The 23,479-nt window shown below is 43.7% G+C and overlaps 1 protein-coding gene across 1 annotated transcript; it reads left to right on the top strand.

Moving 5' to 3' along the window:
* The first annotated feature begins 697 nt into the window (after positions 1–697).
* Positions 698–23,137, top strand: LOC121548469 (L-threonine 3-dehydrogenase, mitochondrial). The gene is made up of 9 exons (XM_041859889.2): positions 698–850; positions 6,644–6,839; positions 7,732–7,774; positions 10,422–10,492; positions 17,351–17,500; positions 17,701–17,873; positions 19,114–19,204; positions 22,121–22,390; positions 22,765–23,137. The coding sequence occupies exons 2-9, from the start codon at positions 6,656–6,658 to the stop codon at positions 22,902–22,904; spliced, it is 1,122 nt and encodes a 373-aa protein (XP_041715823.1). The 5' UTR covers positions 698–850; positions 6,644–6,655; the 3' UTR covers positions 22,905–23,137.
* The last annotated feature ends 342 nt before the right edge of the window (positions 23,138–23,479 follow it).

The raw sequence follows: 23,479 nt of genomic DNA, 5'->3' as shown, positions 1-23,479 counted from the left end.
CTTAATGAGTGCTTATTTCCTTTGAAATGGGGTCTGTTTGAATAGACTAAAATGAACAGCTTTGTATCAGTTAACAAAAACATGGCATGCTAGTTCCATCCTGTTGGAGCAGTGGACTAATTCCATGGATAGAAAACAGAAGATCATAGATTTGAATCTCACTGATGCCGTGCCACAATAACAAAGTAATGTGTTTACATGATTAATGCCTAAGAAAATTCATTTCCATCTGTCCTTGGAGTTCAAAAAAGTTACTGTAAGCTAACAGTGTTATTAAAAGTCTTATTGAAACATTCAGTGAAAGTTTTAAGAAAATAACCTATAATTTCCGTTAATAAAAAAAAACATTAATAAAACTTCCAAGTAAAACTTTCAGGGAACCATAGTAAAACGTTCTCAGAACCTCCCAGCAACCTAAAAATGTAAGTTCCCAGAACAGGCAACATTTTCACTTCTGTTCTCAGAATGTTTTAAAAACGTTCTGTTTTACCAGTCAGGAAAGGTATGGCTTCGTTCCCAGAACCAATGTGAAACCAAAAACGTACGTTCCCACAACCCCCAAGGAACCAAATGTGGTAGCTAGGTTACCACGTGTGTGCGACAGTGGGACCACACCTCCCAGGCCCCGCCAATCAGAGAGGAAGCCGGCTTCTCTTGAACCCAGATGGCTCCTGCTGATATATAACCCTCATGTCTGGGGCTGATGCAATAGTTGAAGGAGATACAACGTGTCGTCAGCGAGACAAGCTCAGCGAATAGCCAAGCTATTAAGGAGAAACTAACCAAGGCGCCAAGAAACAAGGGACACTCATATCTTCGACATTTATAAAGATCCCCAGCTATTTATCTGGTGAGTAAATAATTATTAATAGGAATTAATTTAGTTAAAGCTAATATGTTGTGTAAAGTGTATCGGGATTTAACTGAAATTTCTTGAGCAGAATGGAGAATTATATAATGGGAGAATGTAGTTTTTTATACAGACGCAAATTAGGATTTATTTTATATTGCCTATATACTCAGATTGATTATACTGTTGGCACGCCTATCCTTTGAGCAAAACGTATCCTAAGCAAATAGGAAAACATACAGAAGGAGATATAACAGTTAATTCAAAGGTGGTTGCAATGCTGCGAAAAACTGTTGTAACGTAAAATTCGATACACCCAAAGTTTAGCAAGTCTTTGCAGAGGTGCAAAAAATATATATATATATAAAGAATCCGCGATCCTACTGCCAGCATAATATCCTGATGCTACGGGAACGGTAATCCCACGTGTTTTAGCCTTTATCCATGATGTGGCATGTACCTGGCCTTTGTTCGGTTTACCGGAGGTTGGATGGTTTTTGGCGTGGCATATTTCTCGGTACTCTCCAGTCGGTCCCAGCACACATTCCAATCCACTGGGGCGAGGAGGAGATTCCATTATTACACCATCAGAATGGAAACATAAGGGCACCGGTGCTGGGCGCGTCCCTTTGTTAAGAAAGAGGCAGAAATGGGACACATCCTTCAGTATTCTACAAGTTACATAGTCGTGATTCTGCAACAAACAAACAAAAAAGCATTGCCTGGGCCTTAACCAATAGGCATGCTGCGGTTATAACCCTTGTTATATGATGAGGCTCAGCATAGGAGGATGAGAGAGAAAGCAGTCATCTTTCCGGGAATATAGCCAAGACAAGATTGCTGAAACAGTAACCTAACGTAGCAGGCGTACTAAAATAGCCACAGCAGCCTAATGATAGACCAATAACCTGTGTAAAAATGAATTATCCAATAAAAAAATAATTAAAAAAAATACAGAATAAGACTTTTTATTTTATTTGATATTTTATGCCACCCACATTAAACAGGCCACTGACTGGGCTAGCCAAATGAAAACACAAATGTAACCGGTTTAGGCCTACATGATGTGTGAGTCAAACAATGTTGGCTCATCGTGTTTTTTTTTTTGGCTGAACACATTGTGATTGATGAGGGCACCATTTCTTATGTTTGTAACTGTGGGAAAAATCACTCTGAGGCCAATGACTGCATGGCTATCTGTTTGAAGATTTATTGCAGACACAGACCAAATTAACAGCCTTTGATAAAGATTAGATCAATTATTTGGATAAGCTTAGAAAAATTAACTAGGCTAATAATAAATAAGCAACTGCCCATTATTATTATTTTTCTGACAGTAGGCCTGGAGTATAGTCTACTGCTGTGATATTACAGTAGGCCTGGAGTATAGTCTACTGCTGTGATATTACAGTAGGCCTGGAGTATAGTCTACTGCTGTGATATTACAGTAGGCCTGGAGTATAGTCTACTGCTGTGATATTACAATAATATTACAGTAGGCCTGGAGTATAGTCTACTACTGTGATATTACAATACTATTACAGTAGGCCTGGAGTATAGTCTACTGCTGTGATATTACAGTAGGCCTGGAGTATAGTCTACTGCTGTGATATTACAGTAGGCCTGGAGTATAGTCTACTGCTGTGATATTACAGTAGGCCCAGAGTATAGCCTACTACTGTGATATTACAGTAGGCCTGGAGTATAGTCTACTGCTGTGATATTACAGTAGGCCTGGAGTATAGCCTACTGCTGTGATATTACAGTAGGCCTGGAGTATAGCCTACTGCTGTGATATTACAGTAGGCCTGGAGTATAGTCTACTGCTGTGATATTACAGTAGGCCTGGAGTATAGTCTACTGCTGTGATATTACAGTAGGCCTGGAGTATAGCCTACTACTGTGATATTACAGTAGGCCTGGAGTATAGTCTACTGCTGTGATATTACAGTAGGCCTGGAGTATAGCCTACTGCTGTGATATTACAGTAGGCCCGGAGTATAGTCTACTGCTGTGATATGACAGTAGGCCTGGAGTATAGTCTACTGCTGTGATATTACAGTAGGCCTGGAGTATAGTCTACTGCTGTGATATTACAGTAGACCTGGAGTATAGTATACTGCTGTAATATTACAGTAGGCCCGGAGTATAGTCTACTGCTGTGATATGACAGTAGACCTGGAGTATAGTCTACTGCTGTGATATTACAGTAGGCCCGGAGTATAGTCTACTGCTGTGATATGACAGTAGACCTGGAGTATAGTCTACTGCTGTGATATTACAGTAGGCCTGGAGTATAGTCTACTGCTGTGATATTACAGTAGGCCTGGAGTATAGTCTACTGCTGTGATATTACAGTAGGCCCGGAGTATAGTCTACTGCTGTGATATTACAGTAGGCCTGGAGTATAGTCTACTGCTGTGATATTACAGTAGGCCTGGAGTATAGTCTACTGCTGTGATATTACAGTAGGCCTGGAGTATAGTCTACTGCTGTGATATTACAGTAGGCCTGGAGTATAGCCTACTGCTGTAATATTACCGTAGACCTGGAGTATAGTCTACTGCTGTGATATTACCGTAGACCTGGAGTATAGTCTACTGCTGTGATATTACCGTAGACCTGGAGTATAGTCTACTGCTGTGATATTACCGTAGACCTGGAGTATAGTCTACTGCTGTGATATTACAGTAGGCCTGGAGTATAGTCTACTGCTGTGATATTACAGTAGGCCTGGAGTATAGTCTACTGCTGTGATATTACAGTAGGCCTGGAGTATAGCCTACTGCTGTGATATTACAGTAGGCCTGGAGTATAGTCTACTGCTGTGATATTACAGTAGGCCTGGAGTATAGTCTACTGCTGTGATATTACAGTAGGCCTGGAGTATAGTCTACTGCTGTGATATTACAATAATATTACAGTAGGCCTGGAGTATAGTCTACTGCTGTGATATTACAATAATATTACAGTACCTACATCACTTGTGTGACTACGGGCCTATAGAGCAGGCCTACGCTAGCCTATAGAGCAGGCCTACGCTAGCCTATAGAGTAGGCCTACGCTAGCCTATAGAGCAGGCCTACGCTAGCCTATAGAGTAGGCCTACGCTAGCCTATAGAGCAGGCCTACGCTAGCCTATAGAGCAGGCCTACGCTAGCCTATAGAGTAGGCCTACGCTAGCCTATAGAGCAGGCCTACGCTAGCCTATAGAGTAGGCCTACGCTAGCCTATAGAGTAGGCCTACGCTAGCCTATAGAGCAGGCTCTACGCTGGCCTATAGAGCAGGCCTACGCTAGCCTATAGAGCAGGCCTACGCTAGCCTATAGAGCAGGCCTACGCTAGCCTATAGAGCAGGCCTACGCTAGCCTATAGAGCAGGCCTACGCTAGCCTATAGAGCAGGCCTACGCTAGCCTATAGAGCAGGCCTACGCTAGCCTATAGAGTAGGCCTACGCTAGCCTATAGAGTAGGCCTACGCTAGCCTATAGAGTAGGCCTACGCTAGCCTATAGAGCAGGCCTACGCTAGCCTATAGAGCAGGCCTACGCTAGCCTATAGAGCAGGCCTACGCTAGCCTATAGAGTAGGCCTCACGCTAGCCTATAGAGTAGGCCTACGCTAGCCTATAGAGCAGGCCTACGCTAGCCTATAGAGCAGGCCTACGCTAGCCTATAGAGCAGGCCTACGCTAGCCTATAGAGCAGGCCTACGCTAGCCTATAGAGCAGGCCTACGCTAGCCTATAGAGTAGGCCTACGCTAGCCTATAGAGCAGGCCTACGCTAGCCTATAGAGTAGGCCTACGCTAGCCTAAATTAGTCAATATAACACAGTTCACATACAAGTCAGTTCTGAGAGGGGGAACAGGAACAGGAAACCCAGTGCCCTAAATCGTTTCCTATATGTCTATCTGCTCTGTCTGGCAAACCTTGAAAAGCTTGTAGCTAAAGTCACCATGCAGCTACGTTTTACATTTGAGTCATTTTAGCAGACGCTGTTATCCAGAGCGATTTACAGTTAGTGAGTGCGTACGTTATTTCATACTACAGTCTGTCTGGCACTAATTTAATCCGACCTCGTATCCACTCCTCTGTCCCTGATTGGGCAAGAGACCGAAGGCAGGGAAGTATAAAGCTACTCAAGTTCACTTTTCGTTTAATTCAGAAGCTTATCTGACGTTAAGGTAAGAGCAAAAAAAAATTTATTTGAGCAATAATTAGAAGTGTGAACTTCTAATATTAAAAATAAAAATAAATAAAAAATAGATCATTAGAGGTGTGAATTAATGAATTACGGATTTCCATACAGTATGATAGGCGTAATGTTGTAGTAGGACTAACCATGGATGGATGGATGATGGGTCTCTTTCAGTTTGAAAATATGCTTTGTCTCACTTGCGCACAAATTGATAGCCCACTGAAGTAAACAGGCTTGGAAAACAATGTGTTAATTCATTTTAAATGAATGCGCGTTACAACGTAACCAATTTAATTTGTATAGGATGACATAACTCTTAATGATGGAAAAGCCTAATAATAAAATCTAGGAAGAAGCGGATCCATTTTAGGACTTTTTTCCCCCTTCTAAGTTACTCAAACGACTGTTAGCCTAGCCAACGCCGGAGACGCAGTAATACACTGTGCCAATAATGGTAGGCTAGGCTACTGTAATTTGAGGACAGGTCTGTAATTTATGTAGTCAGACTGTCGCTTCGTCCCAAAATGGCATCCAATTCCCAAACGAAGCAATGTCACTACTGCTGAGCAAGCGAGGCGCTCCGTCATTCATTCCAGTCCCGTTAGTGGACCCGTTTTCCTAGTGGCATCCAATTCCCTAGTGCACTACCTTTTGACCAGGCTCTGGTCCCCCAAGAAAATAGTGCACTACAAAGGGAATAAATTGACATTTGGGAGAGAGCCTGTGCTTCGCGACAAACGAAGCAACGTCACGACTGCTGAGCAAGCGAGGAGCTCCGTCGTTCATTCCAGTCCCGTTAGTGGACCCGTTCCCACCCCCCACACCCCCACCGTGTCTCATTCCCCGGGGATGCCTAATGCACAGTGTATCTCTGCCATGAGGCACAAGCTGCTGCCATGAGACACAAACTGCTGCCATGAGACACAAGCTGCTGCCATGAGACACAAGCTGCTGCCATGAGACACAAGCTGCTGCCACGAGACACAAGCTGCTGCCACGAGACACAAGCTGCTGCCATGAGACACAAGCTGCTGCCATGAGACACAAGCTGCTGCCATGAGACACAAGCTGCTGCCATGAGACACAAGCTGCTGCCATGAGACACAAGCTGCTGTTGCTGAATTGGCCCTTAGACGCCAAAGGATGACAACAGAAAGTCTCAAGGCTTCCTGTCCTGGGCCTAGATGTAACAGTGTTGCTTCTGTCCCTCTCCTCGCCCCCTACCTGGGCTTGAACCAGGGACCCTCTGCACACATCGACAACAGTCACCCCTCGAAGCACCGTTACCCGTCGCTCCACAAAAAGCCGCGGCCCTCGCAGAGCAAAGGGAAACAACTACTTCAAGGTCTCAGAGCGAGTGACGTCACCGATTGAAACGCTACTAGCGCGCACCGCTAACTAGCTAGCCATTTCACACTGGTTACATAGACATAGTCAAAACGGCAGGACCAACATTGCAGTGAACCAAATAAAGACATTATTATAGGTAATGTTTTCCGAACCATACGTTTTGAGTCCTTGACAACAAAAGCATTCTACCTATTTGTAAAGGATTCAGGTGAGTGGGGTCCTTACACTGTCCTCTTCCTCCTCCTTTAGGTGACTGTGAAGATGCCTGTTATCAGAACACTCAGCAAGGTGGCTAAGCACGCCCTCCTGAGCCCAGGATGTGGCTGTCAACCAATCACAGTGGCCGTACGGACCATCAGCTTCTCGCCCCGCCAGGTCACCTCGGACGCCAGCTTCCACTCAGTGTCCTTCTCCGAGACAGACCACCCCAAGGTGCTCATCACAGGTAAGACCAAATCAATAATCACTCAATCGGGTAAAAGCTCAGAGAGACACCACCTAGGAGGAAGAATCCCTGTTACAGCTTAACACAATAGGATCTATTCACAATGATCTGAAGAAACAAACCTTCCCCAAATGACTCAAGCTAGCTGTATTCCGTTGCAAGAACCCCAATAACACAATCTCTCTTTCTCTCTGAAGAAGAAGAAGAGCTTTGTGTAAATGAACATTAACAAGGATTCTCAAGCAACAGACACAGTATGCATAGCTCTATTTATGGGAAGTGAACCGTAACCTCACAACCTCAATACCACACAATAGGACCTCTATCTGTGGTCTATCTAAGTAAATAAGCTTTTTTCTAAGTGAACCTAAACAAGGCTCCCAAGCAACAGATAGCTGTATTTATAAAGCTGTTGGTTTTTTGTGTGAAGGGAACATAATAATATGCCGTTTAGCAGACGCTTTTATCCAAAGCGACTTACAGTCATGCGTGCATACATTTTTGTGTATGGGTGGTCCCGGGGATCGAACCCACTACCTTGGCGTTACAAGCGCCGTGCTCTACCGGCTGAGCTACAGAGGACCACAACATCACAGTGTTTTACAGCAGGCCCAATAGGAGAGAACCACTGTAGGCGTGAAGCTAGGGCCCTGACCCTCTGAAGCTAGGGCCCTGACTCTCTCCTTTTCACGCTGTCTGCCACTCTGCTTCGCTATATCTTCTCTATGCCTCTAATGTAACCTTGTCTTCATGGCAACCCTGTCGCAATGCCGTTGATCTGTAACGATAATATCTCCCATAATGTATGTTTTCTCTCTCTCTCTCTCTCTCTCTCCTCTCTCTCTCTCTCTCTCTCCTCTATCTCTCTCCCCTCTCTCTCTCTCTCTCTCAGGCGGCCTTGGACAGTTGGGGGTGGGGCTGGCTACAATGTTGAGGTAAGAGCACTACAGTGTCTGTGATGGAGAGGAAATGCTTGTCTTTCTACATTTTACATTTTAGTCATTTAGCAGACGCTCTTATCCAGAGCGACTTACAGGAGCAATTAGGGTTAAGTGCCTTGCTTAAGGGCACATCGACAGATTTTTCACCTAGTCAGCTCGGGGATTAGAACCAGCGACCTTTCGGTTACTGGCACAACGCTCTTACCCACTAAGCTACCTGCCGCCCCAAGTGTTGCTGCTTAACATTAAATGTAATGGAATACATTAATTAAATTGTTTTGGATGCTTATTATTAGTACATCATCAGTGTTGGGGAGTAGTGAACTACATGTAGTTCAACTAGTAATTTAACTACATTTTGCAGTAGCTTGGTGGTAGTTGAACTAAATTCAAATCCAGGTGGTGTTTTCACTAGTTCATTACTTTGTTACCATGGAGCTAACCACTGGAACTACACACTACTTCTTTTGCACAAAAAAAAAATAAGTAGGCAAGAATATCCTTTCTTTTTCAGCATCAGACCTGCCTAATTCTCACTTCTTTGGGTTTGAAATGACAAATCTGTTGACTCCAGAGTGAACTGTTCTTGCAATTTGTAGTCTTGATATTTCCGATTGAGATATAATAATCTTTCACTAAGTAGTTTGGATGTAGTAACTACTTTTTTTTCAAAGTAACTTTAGTTAATGAAGTAAACTATAATTGTCTTAAGGGTAGCTTTAGTGTAGCTTAACTTCTTTCAATGTGAAGGAAATGGTAGCTTGGTAAACTATATTTTAAGAGTAGCATCCCCCAACACTTTACATAATCTAGGTGCCACTTAAAAACGAACTACAATTTATAAAGGCTTTATGAATAGCATACATAAAAGCTTCATAGTCAATGGTCCCTCTAAGCTGCGCGTGGTGGGGGGGGGGGCACAGTAGCCGAGACTGGGGCGCTATCAGCCCAGGTGGGGGGGCACAGTAACCGAGACTGGGGCGCTATCAGCCCAGGTGGGGGGGCACAGTAGCCGAGACTGGGGCGCTATCAGCCCAGGTGGGGGGCACAGTAGCCGAGACTGGGGCGCTATCAGCCCAGGTGGGGGGCACAGTAGCCGAGACTGGGGCGCTATCAGCCCAGGTGGGGGGCACAGTAGCCGAGACTGGGGCGCTATCAGCCCAGGTGGGGGGCACAGTAACCGAGACTGGGGCGCTATCAGCCCAGGTGGGGGGGCACAGTAGCCGAGACTGGGGCGCTATCAGCCCAGGTGGGGGCACAGTAGCCGAGACTGGGGCGCTATCAGCCCAGGTGGGGGCACAGTAACCGAGACTGGGGCGCTATCAGCCCAGGTGGGGGCACAGTAGCCGAGACTGGGGCGCTATCAGCCCAGGTGGGGGGGCACAGTAACCGAGACTGGGGCGCTATCAGCCCAGGTGGGGGGGCACAGTAGCCGAGACTGGGGCGCTATCAGCCCAGGTGGGGGGGCACAGTAGCCGAGACTGGGGCGCTATCAGCCCAGGTGGGGGGGCACAGTAGCCGAGACTGGGGCGCTATCAGCCCACAGAGAAAAGCGGGAGATTGAACTTCACTCAACTTTCTAGAGTTTTCCCCGTTAGTTAGTTAACACTATCAACGTTTCCCTTTACTTGTGATCGAATCAACTCCATGTTAGCCACTTTAATGCAATATACCGAAACGGAAGGAACTAGAGATGTTTTTTGTAGGCATCGGAGTAGGATTCTGTTGCACACGACTCAGCCTGTACTCTACGCTTTACTTTGAACTGGACTGGGTTTACAGCTGTGGTCCTGAGTAGATGTGCTCGTTTTGAGATCAAAGCAAGAGTTGCAAGTAGCCACGTGTGCACATTTTGTTCATATCTTTTGCTAGTCAGTGAGTTATTAGCCCAGTTATAGATCATTTGTAGTCAGCAATGGAGGAGTGATTGCTTCCTACAAGAACACAAATGTGTGCATTTCTAGACATCTTTGAAAAGCAAGTCAGGTAAAGAGCTTTTATTTTGTCTTAAAGTGGCAATGTTTTATTTTGAGACAGGCTTGAATAAGCTATGTAGCCAATAGGCAGAGGGTAGCATCATTTGTCTGATTCTCTGTAATAATGGTATGGTAATAATAATGCATTTTATTTTGGAAAGTGGTTTCTTGCATCAAACCACACAAAAACATTTTCAGGTTAATGTCAAGCCCTGCATTGAACACCACACATTGGCTGCTACTGTAGGCTGAATGATAGAACAGCTATTTCCATGTTAAAATGTTATGGGATGCATTTTCTCCATTGTTTTTGATGGTAGGCCACTCCAGTAGGCCTACATTATGATCAAATAGCCACAGTAGCCTACTTGGCCACTGTTAAAACTGTAACTTAAAGCGGGTACAGCCTCAGTGTTCATGAGAGCGTGTGCTAAATGACTTAAATGTAAATGCGCACTGGATGTTGCACAGAATTTTCACAGCATTCAACGCTCAGCAGACCTGAAATTTGCTCAGTGCCGAAAAAAAGTTAAGAGGGAACATTGTTCATAGCACTGTGGTAACCCTGTAATCAACAACCAACCAGTGAACGTAGCCTTTGGGGGGAGTGTTTCGGTCAAGCTTCCTCTTCATCTTGTGTTTAAATGTAACTTCCTGTTTCACAGGAAGCGGTTTGGAAACAACAACGTGATCCTGTCAGATATCAGAAAGCCTCCAAGCCACGTCTTCTACAGCGGTGAGTGATACAAAGCATGTAGACAGAATATAGCATCTCAGACCTGACCACAAAGCCATTGGCCGATATGTCAACATCTCAGCATAGGAGAGCTTTAGGATCAGTGTAGCCTTTTAGATCACAATTAAGAAGATTACATGGACAGGGGGGACCAGATCCTAGATAAGCACTCCTACACTGAGACAGTTGACGCTAGGGTTTAATATTTTCCCGGTATTTCACAAATGTTCCATCCCGAAAATAAATCACTTTTCTCCCGGGTGACCCGGTATTTCCCTCCAAAAACCGGAAGTGTCATTCAAAAACATTATAAAACATATAAATATGTCTGGATTTGATTAGAGCTTTGATCAGCATGAACATTCAAACCTGATGAGCCATATATTTAATGCATTTTATGAGCCCTACATTGACGACATTTAATGAGCCCAAAGCCCAAATGATTGTGCCATTATCCAATACATATAGGATAAAGGCTACTGCACGACAGAAAAACATAAAAGCCCAAAGATGTAGCTAGCTACAGTGCCTTGCAAAAGTATTCATCCCCCTTGGCGTTTTTCCTATTTTGTTGCATTACAACCTGTAATTTAAATAGATTTTTATTTGGATTTCATGTAATGGACATACACAAAATAGTCCAAACTGGTGAAGTGAAATGAAAAAAATAACTTATTTCAAAAAATTCTAAAAAATAAAATAACGGAAAAGTGGTGCATGCATATGTATTCACCCCCTTTTCTTTGAAGCCCCTAAATAAGATCTGGTGCAACCAATTACCTTCAGAAGTCACATAATTAGTTAAAGTCTGCCTGTGTGCAATCTAAGTGTCACATGATCTGTCACATGATCTCAGTATATATACACCTGTTCTGAAAGGCCCCAGAGTCTGCAACACCACTAAGCAAGGGGCACCACCAAGCAAGCGGCACCACCAAGCAGGTCAGGGACAACGTTGTGGAGAAGTACAGATCAGGGTTGGGTTATAAAAATATATCCGAAACTCTGAACATCCCACGGAGCACCATTAAATCCATTATTAAAAAATGGAAATAATATGGCACCACAACAAACCTGCCAAGAGGGCCGCCCACCAAAACTCACGGACCAGGCAAGGAGGGCATTAATCAGAGAGGCAACAAAGAGACCAAAGATAACCCTGAAAGAGTTGCAAAGCTCCACAGCGGAGATTGGAGTATCTGTCCATAGGACCACTTTAAGCCGTACACTCCACAGAGCTGGGCTTTACGGAAGAGTGGCCAGAAAAAAGCCATTGCTTAAAGGAAAAAATAAGCAAACGTTTGGTGTTTGCCAAAAGGCATGTGGGAGACTCCCCAAACATATGGAAGAAGGTACTCTGGTCAGATGAGACTAAAATTGAGCTTTTTGGCCATCAAGGAAAACGCTATGTCTGGCGCAAACCTAACACCTCTCATCACCCCGAGAACACCATCCCCACAGTGAAGCATGGTGGTGGCAGCATCATGCTGTGGGGATGTTTTTCATCGGCAGGGACTGAGAAACTGGTCAGAATTGAAGGAATGATGGATGGTGCTAAATACAGGGAAATTATTGAGGGAAACCTGTTTCAGTCTTCCAGAGATTTGAGACTGGGACAGAGGTTCACCTTCCAGCAGGATAATGACCCTAAGCATACAGCTAAAGCAACACTCGAGTGGTTTAAGGGGAAACATTTAAATGTCTTGGAATGGCCTAGTCAATGCCCAGACCTCAATCCAATTGAGAATCTGTGGTATGACTTAAAGATTGCTGTACACCAGCAATGAATAGTAATGTACGCTCAAGCGTTCTGTTTTTTTGTCTTATTTCTTGTTTGTTTCACAAGATAAAATATTTTGCATCTTCAAAGTGGTAGTCATGTTGTGTAAAACAAATGATACAAACCCATTTTAATTACAGGTTGTAAGGCAACAAAATAGGAAAAACGCCAAGGGTGGGGTGAATACTTTCGCAAGCCACTGTATCTGCTCTCTTGGGTAAATCAATGAAACTAGCTCCAGTAGGCTAATCTTTTTGAGTGTGAACTGTATTACTGTACTGTATTGTATTATACTGTATTACTGTATTGTATTATACTCTATTACTGTACTGTATTGTATTATACTGTAGTACTGTATTGTATTATACTGTAGTACTGTACTGTATTATACTGTAGTACTGTATTGTATTATACTGTAGTACTGTACTGTATTATACTGTAGTACTGTACTGTATTTTATTATACTGTAGTACTGTACTGTATTATACTGTAGTACTGTACTGTATTATACTGTAGTACTGTACTGTATTGTATTATACTGTATTATATGGACTGGAATTACGCACCTCGTTCAAACCATGATAAAGCAGGGAGAGAACATGTGATTCTGGTGCAGCACATGTGGCCTACAAAGTTACAAGTATAGGCTAGCGAAATATAATAGGTCCTATTTGTATAATTAGTAGGCTGACGAATTTATACCTTTTAATAGTATTTCCCCTAATGTTATTAGCCTACCTCCTCTCTCTCTCTCTCTCTATTGTTGCTTCATTCATTCCTCTCTTTCAACAATTAAAATGAAATACGGGTCATTGTCCTTATCTTCATCATTCTAATGACATCCTTGAATAATACAGGACTAGAATTAGATGCAGACGGCTTTTCACTTCCCTTCACGAAGATTGAATGGTTGGTTATGGGTCTGAATAAACAACTGCTATAGGCTACCGCCGTCACGCGTTCGCTCCTCTTTCAAACTACCTGTGAGTTCTGTTGGCTGCTGTGTTTAACATTCAGCAAAACATTTGCTTGCGTCCCTCTTCGAATAGTCTTATTGGTATAAGTAATGCTAAAAGTAATTATATCCAGCAAGCAATTCTAGTCTAGCATTTCCTGCATGGGACTCCCAAGAGCTAAGGAGTGTTTTTTAAGGAGAGGCCAGCGGAGCACAGGTGCGTATTGCGCAAGAGACAGAGGCTATAAGTTAGAAGCGTATTATGCATAACCCATCATTAATTAGCTTATAAGGCTAATACTGCATTGAATGTATTACCTGAAAGAGGTTGGCTAGGACATCTATATATAGGGCTGTATATAAATCTACAACAGGATGATCTATTTTGGATGCAGATTGAATGGAGTTGCATTCAGTCTTTATATTACTGTAGCATAGGCTATGCTGCATTCAGTCTTTATATTACTGTAGCATAGGCTATGCTGCATTCAGTCTTTATATTACTGTAGCATAGGCTATGCTGCATTCAGTCTTTATATTACTGTAGCACAGGCTATGCTGCATTCAGTCTTTATATTACTGTAGCACAGGCTATGCTGCATTCAGTCTTTATATTACTGTAGCATAGGCTATGCTGCATTCAGTCTTTATATTACTGTAGCATAGGCTATGCCGCATTCAGTCTTCATATTACTGTAGCATAGGCTATGCCGCATTCAGTCTTTATATTACTGTAGCATAGGCTATGCTGCATTCAGTCTTTATATTACTGTAGCATAGGCTATGCTGCATTCAGTCTTTATATTACTGTAGCATAGGCTATGCTGCATTCAGTCTTTATATTACTGTAGCATAGGCTATGCTGCATTCAGTCTTTATATTACTGTAGCATAGGCTATGCTGCATTCAGTCTTTATATTACTGTAGCATAGGCTATGCCGCATTCAGTCTTTATATTACTGTAGCATAGGCTATGCCGCATTCAGTCTTTATATTACTGTAGCATAGGCTATGCCGCATTCGGTCTTTATATTACTGTAGCATAGGCTATGCTGCATTCAGTCTTTATATTACTGTAGCATAGGCTATGCCGCATTCAGTCTTCATATTACTGTAGCATAGGCTATGCCGCATTCAGTCTTTATATTACTGTAGCATAGGCTATGCTGCATTCAGTCTTTATATTACTGTAGCATAGGCTATGCTGCATTCAGTCTTTATATTACTGTACCATAGGCTATTGCTGCAGCAAATGTAGGCCGACCTGTCACAATATATAAAGTTACCATGATGAGATGATACATGGATTGTGAACTGCGCTCCATACTGAGGTGGACTGTCTGTCCCCGAGTGTTGATCCATCGTGTTGATCCATCGTGTTGATCCATCGTTGATCCATCGTGTTGATCCATCGTGTTGATCCATCGTGCAGATGCTGTAGAGTAGACAGATTTAGACATCGCTTTCCATTTCACGCCACACTGTTCATTTAAATAATTTATAATAATTTACCAGTTTCTCGCAGTTATTTATCCCGGGAAAGGGGAGTGGTTTTGGGCGGTAAATCTCAGTAACCGGGTTCCCGCCATTCAACGCTACTTGACACGTACGGTTCCAGGTTTCTTGAGTTTTCCAAAATGTTCCCTCCATCCTACGCTCTTTTAGAGTGTAACTCCATTGGTGTGTTCTGAATACGAGGTGAGACTACAGGCTGGATGGATGTGTTGGAGCCGCTTGGTTTACAGCTGAGGTACTGAAGTAGACCGGTGAATCTATCTATCTATCTACCTATCTGGCTGTATTTGCATCACACTGGGTTGACGTCAGACTAGGTTGTCAGACCATGTAAATACTCTGTTGGCGTCTGATCAACTCACAAGCCAGCAGGCTAAATTACCTCGTTACAACCAGGAAGAAAACCTGATTCCTTTTTGGCTGAAATACATCCGTTCATTCTTTCAGGAGAATGTAAACTCGTCCATAATTTGCTTCAAAATGTCTGAAATATGAACAGAAAAGACATCTGGAGTGTGCGTAGGTAAAATAGGGAATGATTCAGTTAGTCGTGATATTGATCCTTGTGAAAAGCTTCTTGTACAGAAGGTCGCCAGGAAGTGGACGTGTTCTGAAAGGTTAAATGATAACTGAGGTCACAGACCACATGATCAATACCTGATGAATGGTGATTGGCCAGTACTGCAGTGACGGACGCCATCCAAGTCTTAACATTAACTGACCTATTTCCATATCAACTGTCTAGAGCCCTGTTAATCAAGAATATTGTGTCATTCAAACATTCAAAACCCAGGGAGACACCAAAATAGAAAATATATTGATCAGAAAAAGAAAAACAACAATGATAATATAATATAATATGCCATTTAGCAGACGCTTTTATCCAAAGAGACTTACAGTCATGCGTGCATAATTTATTTTGTGTATGGGTGGTCCCGGGGTTCGAAACCACTACCTTGGCGTTACAAGCGCCGTGCTCTACCAGCTGAGCTACAGAGGACCATGATAATATAGGACGTCCAGTAAAAAACGTTTAAAAAAAGTTTAATTATGTAGATAATTAAAGGAAACCAATGGTCCAAACCTCAAGTCTCTGTCATAATACTTATCCTTGTAGGATGGTCAGAAATAGAACTATGTCAATGGAGGCCAGAGACAACAATACTGTAAAATAGCATGGTGTCAGCTAGGCTGGATGCTGTGAAGAATTAAGGTTACCTCATCATCTTTCTTCTCCAATCGGGAGCACATAAAACAATATAGAGGTAAGATAGATATTGACTTTGAGACATGACATATTTTAGTATACGGCTTTTCATATTAATGCGAAATTCCTGTTCTTTTTTAGAAGATTTCTCACAAAAACCAAGCGTATCTCTGAAATGTCAATGGAGCGCTGAGTGTACTGCAAGCTTTTTTATTTTCAAAGCCTTTTACATTTTAATTCAGCTCGTGTCATGTTCATTTAGATTTTTTGTGGATCTGCTGAAACAACTTTGCAGACGACAACATGAACAATCCTAAAAAGACGCTGCGAGAAATCGGCACCGCTCTGTCAACAGAGATCGGTGCTTATTATCAGATGTATTATGTTACGAAATCCGACTTTCTGGATATAATGTTAATGATATTTACATTTTAGTCATTTAGCAGACGCTCTTATCCAGAGCGACTTACAGTTAGTGAGAGCATACATTTTCATACTGGCCCCCCCGTGGGAATCGAACCCACAACCCTGGCGTTGCAAGCGCCATGCTCTACCAACTGAGCTACACGGGATATGTTAGAGAAAGACCCCACTTAACGATTCAGAACATGAAGAATCATATTTGTCTTTGTAGATGTATTTAATAACATAAGGAAGTGTAATTTCATCACCAAAACGCATTTTGGACACCCTAGATAATAGTGGATGAACTAAATTTTATTTTATTTATTTCACCTTTATTTAACCAGGTAAGCCAGTTGAGAACAAGTTCTCATTTACAATTGCGACCTGGCCAAGATAAAGCAAAGCAGTGCGATAAAAACAACACAGTTACATATAGGGTAAAAAACATAAAGTCAAAAATACAACAGAAAATATATATACAGTGTGTGCAAATGTAGCAAGTTATGGAGGTAAGGCAATAAATAGGCTATAGTGCAAAATAATTACAATTAGTATTAACACTGGAATGCTAGATGTGCAAGAGATGATGTGCAAATAGAGATACTGGGGTGCAAAAGAGCAAAATAAATAACAATATGGGGATGAGGTAGTTGGGTGGGCTAATTTCAGATGGGCTGTGTACAGGTGCAGTGATCGGTAAGGTGCTCTGACAACTGATGCTTAAAGTTAGTGAGGGAGATAAGTGTCAAATGGCTCTGGCCAGAGTGGCTGGACACCCTAGACACAGGGGTTCCCAAACTTTTTCACTCAGATCCCCCCTTCCAGCATTGGGGAACATCCTGCGCCACGTCTATTTCTATGGGCACAAGCGCTGTTCACGACACGAACTGTTCACACACCTCTTGTTGGCGGAGAGACAATGTTGCAGGTTTAAAGCTTATTTCCTGCATGTTTTATATTTCTGCTTATTGTTTCTACTGAACCCTCCCCCTCCAGGACCCTTCATCTACTCTGACATCCTGGACTATAAGAACCTGCGTGAGATCGTGGTGAACAACCGCATCACGTGGTTGGTCCATTACAGCGCCCTGCTCAGTGCCGTGGGAGAGGCCAACGTAGCTCTGGCACGCGACGTCAACATCACTGGTGAGCAATGGAGAATCCGCCATCTTGGCTCAACTTAAATCCACAACACACCACATTGTCCTTCTAGCCAGGCCTGGGAAGGTGGAGGAGGGGAGTAACTGTGAACCTGGCTCAGACGAGATCCACAGCACACCAGTTTTCTTCTAACCAAGCCTGGGAGGTGTCCACCAGGGAGTAACTGTGAACTTCCTGTTCCTCAGGGCTCCACAACGTCCTGGACATCGCAGCGGAGCACGGCCTGCGTCTGTTCGTCCCCAGCACCATCGGAGCCTTCGGACCCACCTCTCCCCGGAACCCGACCCCTGACCTCTGTGTCCAGAGACCCAGGACCATCTACGGGGTCTCCAAAGTCCACGCAGAGCTCATGGGAGAGGTGAGATAAAAAATACACAAATATTGTAAGAAATACAAAATACAAAGCAAAATGGGGATACATTGACAATAAGCATTCAGCCTCAAGCCACTCTGCCCTCGCTACTTACTTTAAAATACATATACCAGGAATCTGACCTGCTGAATCTGACCTGGTAAATCTGACCTGCTGAATCTGACCTGGTAAATCTGACCTGCTGAATCTGACCTGCTGAATCTGACCTGGTGAATCTGACCTGCTGAATCTGACCTGCTGAATCTGACCTGCTGAATCTGACCTGGTGAATCTGACCTGCTAAATCTGACCTGCTAAATCTGACCTGCTGAATCTGACCTGCTGAATCTGACCTGATAAATCTGACCTGCTGAATCTGACCTGCTGAATCTGACCTGATAAATCTGACCTGCTAAATCTGACCTGCTGAATCTGACCTGCTGAATCTGACCTGCTGAATCTGACCTGGTGAATCTGACCTGGTGAATTTGACCTGCTGAATCTGACCTGGTGAATCTGACCTGCTGAATCTGACCTGCTGAATCTGACCTGGTGAATCTGACCTGCTGAATCTGACCTGCTGAATCTGACCTGCTGAATCTGACCTGCTGAATCTGACCTGGTGAATTTGACCTGGTGAATTTGACCTGCTGAATCTGACCTGCTGAATCTGACCTGCTGAATCTGACCTGCTGAATCTGACCTGCTGAATCTGACCTGCTGAATTTGACCTGCTGAATCTGACCTGGTGAATTTGACCTGGTGAATTTGACCTGCTGAATCTGACCTGGTGAATCTGACCTGCTAAATCTGACCTGCTGAATCTGACCTGGTGAATCTGACCTGGTGAATCTGACCTGGTGAATTTGACCTGGTGAATCTGACCTGGTGAATTTGACCTGCTGAATCTGACCTGGTGAATCTGACCTGCTAAATCTGACCTGCTAAATCTGACCTGGTGAATCTGACCTGGTGAATCTGACCTGGTGAATCTGACCTGGTGAATCTGACCTGGTGAATCTGACCTGGTGAATCTGACCTGGTGAATTTGACCTGGTGAATCTGACCTGGTGAATTTGACCTGGTGAATCTGACCTGCTGAATCTGACCTGCTGAATCTGACCTGCTGAATCTGACCTGCTGAATCTGACCTGGTGAATCTGACCTGGTGAATCTGAAATCATTGGTCTGTAATGTCCCTATAAGTGAAACCTCTAACCCTTATTGCCTGTCTTCCCATCAACAGTACTACCACCACCGCTACGGCCTTGACTTCCGCTGCCTCCGCTACCCAGGCATCATCTCTGCCGACTCACAGCCTGGCGGAGGAACGACAGGTGAGTTAGTGACACACACACACACACACACACACACACACCTGTCCTCCCTCCCACACACACACCATAGCGGAACACCAGTCCCTTCACTGTCGTAACTCTATTTGCGTCTGCTTCCTGACTTCAACATGTCATTGGGGTTATGTGACAGGGACATGTTTTAGAACATGGTCGTTTTGGTTATGGCCTTCAGTATTTCTAACCAGGGTGATAATGCTAGGGCGTTAGGTAATACCCCTACAGGGTGATAATGCTAGGGCGTTAGGTAATACCCCTACAGGGTGATAATGCTAGGGCGTTAGGTAATACTGCTACAGGGTGATAATGCTAGGGCGTTAGGTAATACCCCTACAGGGTGATAATGCTACAGGGTGATAATGCTAGGGCGTTAGGTAATACCCCTACAGGGTGATAATGCTACAGGGTGATAATGCTAGGGCGTTAGGTAATACCTCTACAGGGTGATAATGCTACAGGGTGATAATGCTAGGGCGTTAGGTAATACTACTACAGGGTGATAATGCTAGGGCGTTAGGTAATACCCCTACAGGGTGATAATGCTACAGGGTGATAATGCTAGGGCGTTAGGTAATACCTCTACAGGGTGATAATGCTACAGGGTGATAATGCTAGGGCGTTAGGTAATACTACTACAGGGTGATAATGCTAGGGCGTTAGGTAATACCTCTACAGGGTGATAATGCTACAGGGTGATAATGCTAGGGCGTTAGGTAATACCCCTACAGGGTGATAATGCTACAGGGTGATAATGCTAGGGCGTTAGGTAATACTACTACAGGGTGATAATGCTACAGGGTGATAATGCTAGGGCGTTAGGTAATACCCCTACAGGGTGATAATGCTACAGGGTGATAATGCTAGGGCGTTAGGTAATACTACTACAGGGTGATGATGCTAGGGCGTTAGGTAATACCTCTACAGGGTGATAATGCTACAGGGTGATAATGCTAGGGCGTTAGGTAATACTACTACAGGGTGATAATGCTACAGGGTGATAATGCTAGGGCGTTAGGTAATACCCCTACAGGGTGATAATGCTAGGGTGTTAGGTAATACTGCTACAGGGTGATAATGCTATGACGTTAGGTAATACTGCTACAGGGTGATAATGCTATGACGTTAGGTAATACCCCTACAGGGTGATAATGCTAGGGCGTTAGGTAATACCTCTACAGGGTGATAATGCTATGGCGTTAGGTAATACTACTACAGGGTGATAATGCTATGGCGTTAGGTAATACCTCTACAGGGTGATAATGCTATGGCGTTAGGTAATACCCCTACAGGGTGATAATGCTATGACGTTAGGTAATACCCCTACAGGGTGATAATGCTATGACGTTAGGTAATACTACTACAGGGTGATAATGCTAGGGCGTTAGGTAATACTGCTACAGGGTGATAATGCTATGACGTTAGGTAATACTACTACAGGGTGATAATGCTATGACATTAGGTAATACCCCTACAGGGTGATAATGCTAGGGTGTTAGGTAATACCCCTACAGGGTGATAATGCTATGGCGTTAGGTAATACTACTACAGGGTGATAATGCTATGACATTAGGTAATACCCCTACAGGGTGATAATGCTACAGGGTGATAATGCTATGACGTTAGGTAATACTACTACAGGGTGATAATGCTATGACATTAGGTAATACCTCTACAGGGTGATAATGCTATGGCGTTAGGTAATACCCCTACAGGGTGATAATGCTATGACGTTAGGTAATACCCCTACAGGGTGATAATGCTAGGGTGTTAGGTAATACTGCTACAGGGTGATAATGCTACAGGGTGATAATGCTATGACGTTAGGTAATACCCCTACAGGGTGATAATGCTATGGCGTTAGGTAATACTACTACAGGGTGATAATGCTATGGCGTTAGGTAATACTACTACAGGGTGATAATGCTAGGGTGTTAGGTCAAATCAAATTTTATTTGCCACATGCTCCGAATACAACAGGTGTAGACCTTACAGTGAAATGCTTACTTACAAGCCCTTAACCAACAATGCAGTTTTAAGTAAAAAATAGATAAGCACAAATAATGAAATGTCTCAAAATCACATTGTTTACAAAGATGTTGTACACTAGATACAGTAGATCAGAAGTGATCAGTTGATCAATATTATAGACCAGAAGAGATCAGTTGATCAATAGTATAGACCAGAAGAGATCAGTTGATCAATAGTATAGATCACAAGAGATCAGTTGATCAATAGTATTGACCAGAAGAGATCAGTTGATCAATAGTATAGATCACAAGAGATCAGTTGATCAATAGTATAGATCACAAGAGATCAGTTGATCAATAGTATAGACCAGAAGAGATCAGTTGATCAATAGTATAGACCAGAAGAGATCAGTTGATCAATAGTATAGACCAGAAGAGATCAGTTGATCAATAGTATAGATCACAAGAGATCAGTTGATCAATAGTATTGACCAGAAGAGATCAGTTGATCAATAGTATAGACCAGAAGAGATCAGTTGATCAATAGTATAGATCACAAGAGATCAGTTGATCAGTAGTATATACCAGTAGAGATCAGTAGTATAGACCAGACCAGATCAGTTGATCAGTAGTATAGACCAGACCAGATCAGTTGATCAGTAGTATAGACCAGTAGAGATCAGTAGTATAGACCAGACCAGATCAGTTGATCAGTAGTATAGACCAGAAGAGATCAGTCACTTTGATCATATGTGATTTTAACACACAACAAAATACACCCCATCCTAACCTGCCCCCTCCTCCCCCTTCTACTAACAAAGACAGTGAAATAAACATTCTGAGTGTGCATACACTTAATAGGTCGAAGGTCATCAGTCACTATGATTAAACCAAACACATCTAAGCGTATATCCTGCCTCCCTTACTCCAGACTACGCGGTAGCCATCTTCCACGATGCCGTCAAGACGGGGAAGTTTGAGTGCAACCTGAAGCCAGACACGCGGCTGCCCATGATGTACATCGACGACTGTCTGCGTGCCACCGTGGAGATGATGGAAGCGCCCACAGACACCCTCTCCATGAGGACCTACAACATCAACGCCATGAGCTTTACCCCTGAAGAGCTGGCTCAGGAGGTCCAGAAACAGCTGCCTGACCTGGAGGTCACCTACGACATCGACCAAGTCAGACAGGCCATCGGTATGAGCATTTTATTGATCCTTTATTTATACTGGTTGGGGTTGCAACATTCCCAGGTTTTCAACCCAGTGGGAGGATTCCCTCCTTGCTTATTCCCTTCTGATTCTGGGAATCCTCCGATTGGGATTTCTTGAAAAGCTGGGAATTAGCAACCATAATACTGGTGGATGATACCATTTTGAGATCAAAGATCAGTGAACCAGGAAGACCTGTCTAAATACTCCACTAGAAGCTCAACATTGAGATTCTCGAACTTCCAAGCATTTAGATTTGATGAAGTTTTAATGTAGAAACAAACGACAAAGTGTTAAAAGCCTTTAGAGTAAAGAAGACATCCACATTGACAATGTCTCTCTCTTCTTTCCCCTTTACAGCCGACAGCTGGCCAATGAACTTTGACGACTCTAACGCGCGGAACGACTGGGGCTGGAAACACGACTACGACCTCCCGGAGCTCGTCCAGACCATGCTCAACTACATCGGCTCGGACTCGCGCGTCGCGAAGGCCAACTGAGGGGCCAGCGGTGGTTATGGTGCTCGGTGGTGTGCTGGAGCAGTGTTCGTTTCTTTGTACATACTGTAAAGCCGGTTGTTATAGGAGGGAGACACGTGGTCTGTAAATAATAGATTTCTCTCTCTCCTCTCTGTCATTTGGAAGGGCTCTCAATCCGTCTGTCTCTTTCTGTGTCTGTCTGTCTCTGTCTGTCTGTATCTCTCTGTCTGTGTCTGTCTGTATCTCTCTGTCTCTGTCTGTATCTCTCTCTGTCTCTGTCTGTCTGTGTCTGTCTGTATCTCTCTCTGTGTCTGTCTGTATCTCTCTGTCTGTGTCTGTCTGTATCTCTCTCTGTGTCTGTCTGTCTGTATCTCTCTCTGTGTCTGTCTGTATGGCAGAACAAGCTACTAGGATGTGAAGGTCGGTCGCGTGAGAGATAGCGGGCAGATTCCCCTCCTCCTCGTCTGCCTTCTCTCTCTCCCTCCCTCCCTCCCTCCCTCCCTCCCCCATGCCCCTCTCAGGAAGGAGCAGGGGTTAGAACACAGGGTCTGTGAGAAGATGTTTAGATAAAACATCAGAGGTTGACTTGATGGTTG

This window comes from Coregonus clupeaformis, chromosome 33 (assembly GCF_020615455.1).
Source record: "Coregonus clupeaformis isolate EN_2021a chromosome 33, ASM2061545v1, whole genome shotgun sequence".
NCBI lineage: Eukaryota > Metazoa > Chordata > Actinopteri > Salmoniformes > Salmonidae > Coregonus > Coregonus clupeaformis.
This window is presented reverse-complemented; position numbering and strand designations above follow the sequence as displayed.

What these genes read in the sequence shown, in the direction of transcription:
- LOC121548469 (XM_041859889.2), top strand. Translation starts at nt 6,656, where the DNA reads ATGCCTGTTATCAGAACACTCAGCAAGGTGGCTAAGCACGCCCTCCTG. An exon ending in GGGCTGGCTACAATGTTGAG is followed by an intron (nt 7,775 to 10,421) that starts GTAAGAGCACTA and finishes CCTGTTTCACAG; the next exon opens with GAAGCGGTTTGGAAACAACA. An exon ending in ACGCAGAGCTCATGGGAGAG is followed by an intron (nt 17,874 to 19,113) that starts GTGAGATAAAAA and finishes TCCCATCAACAG; the next exon opens with TACTACCACCACCGCTACGG.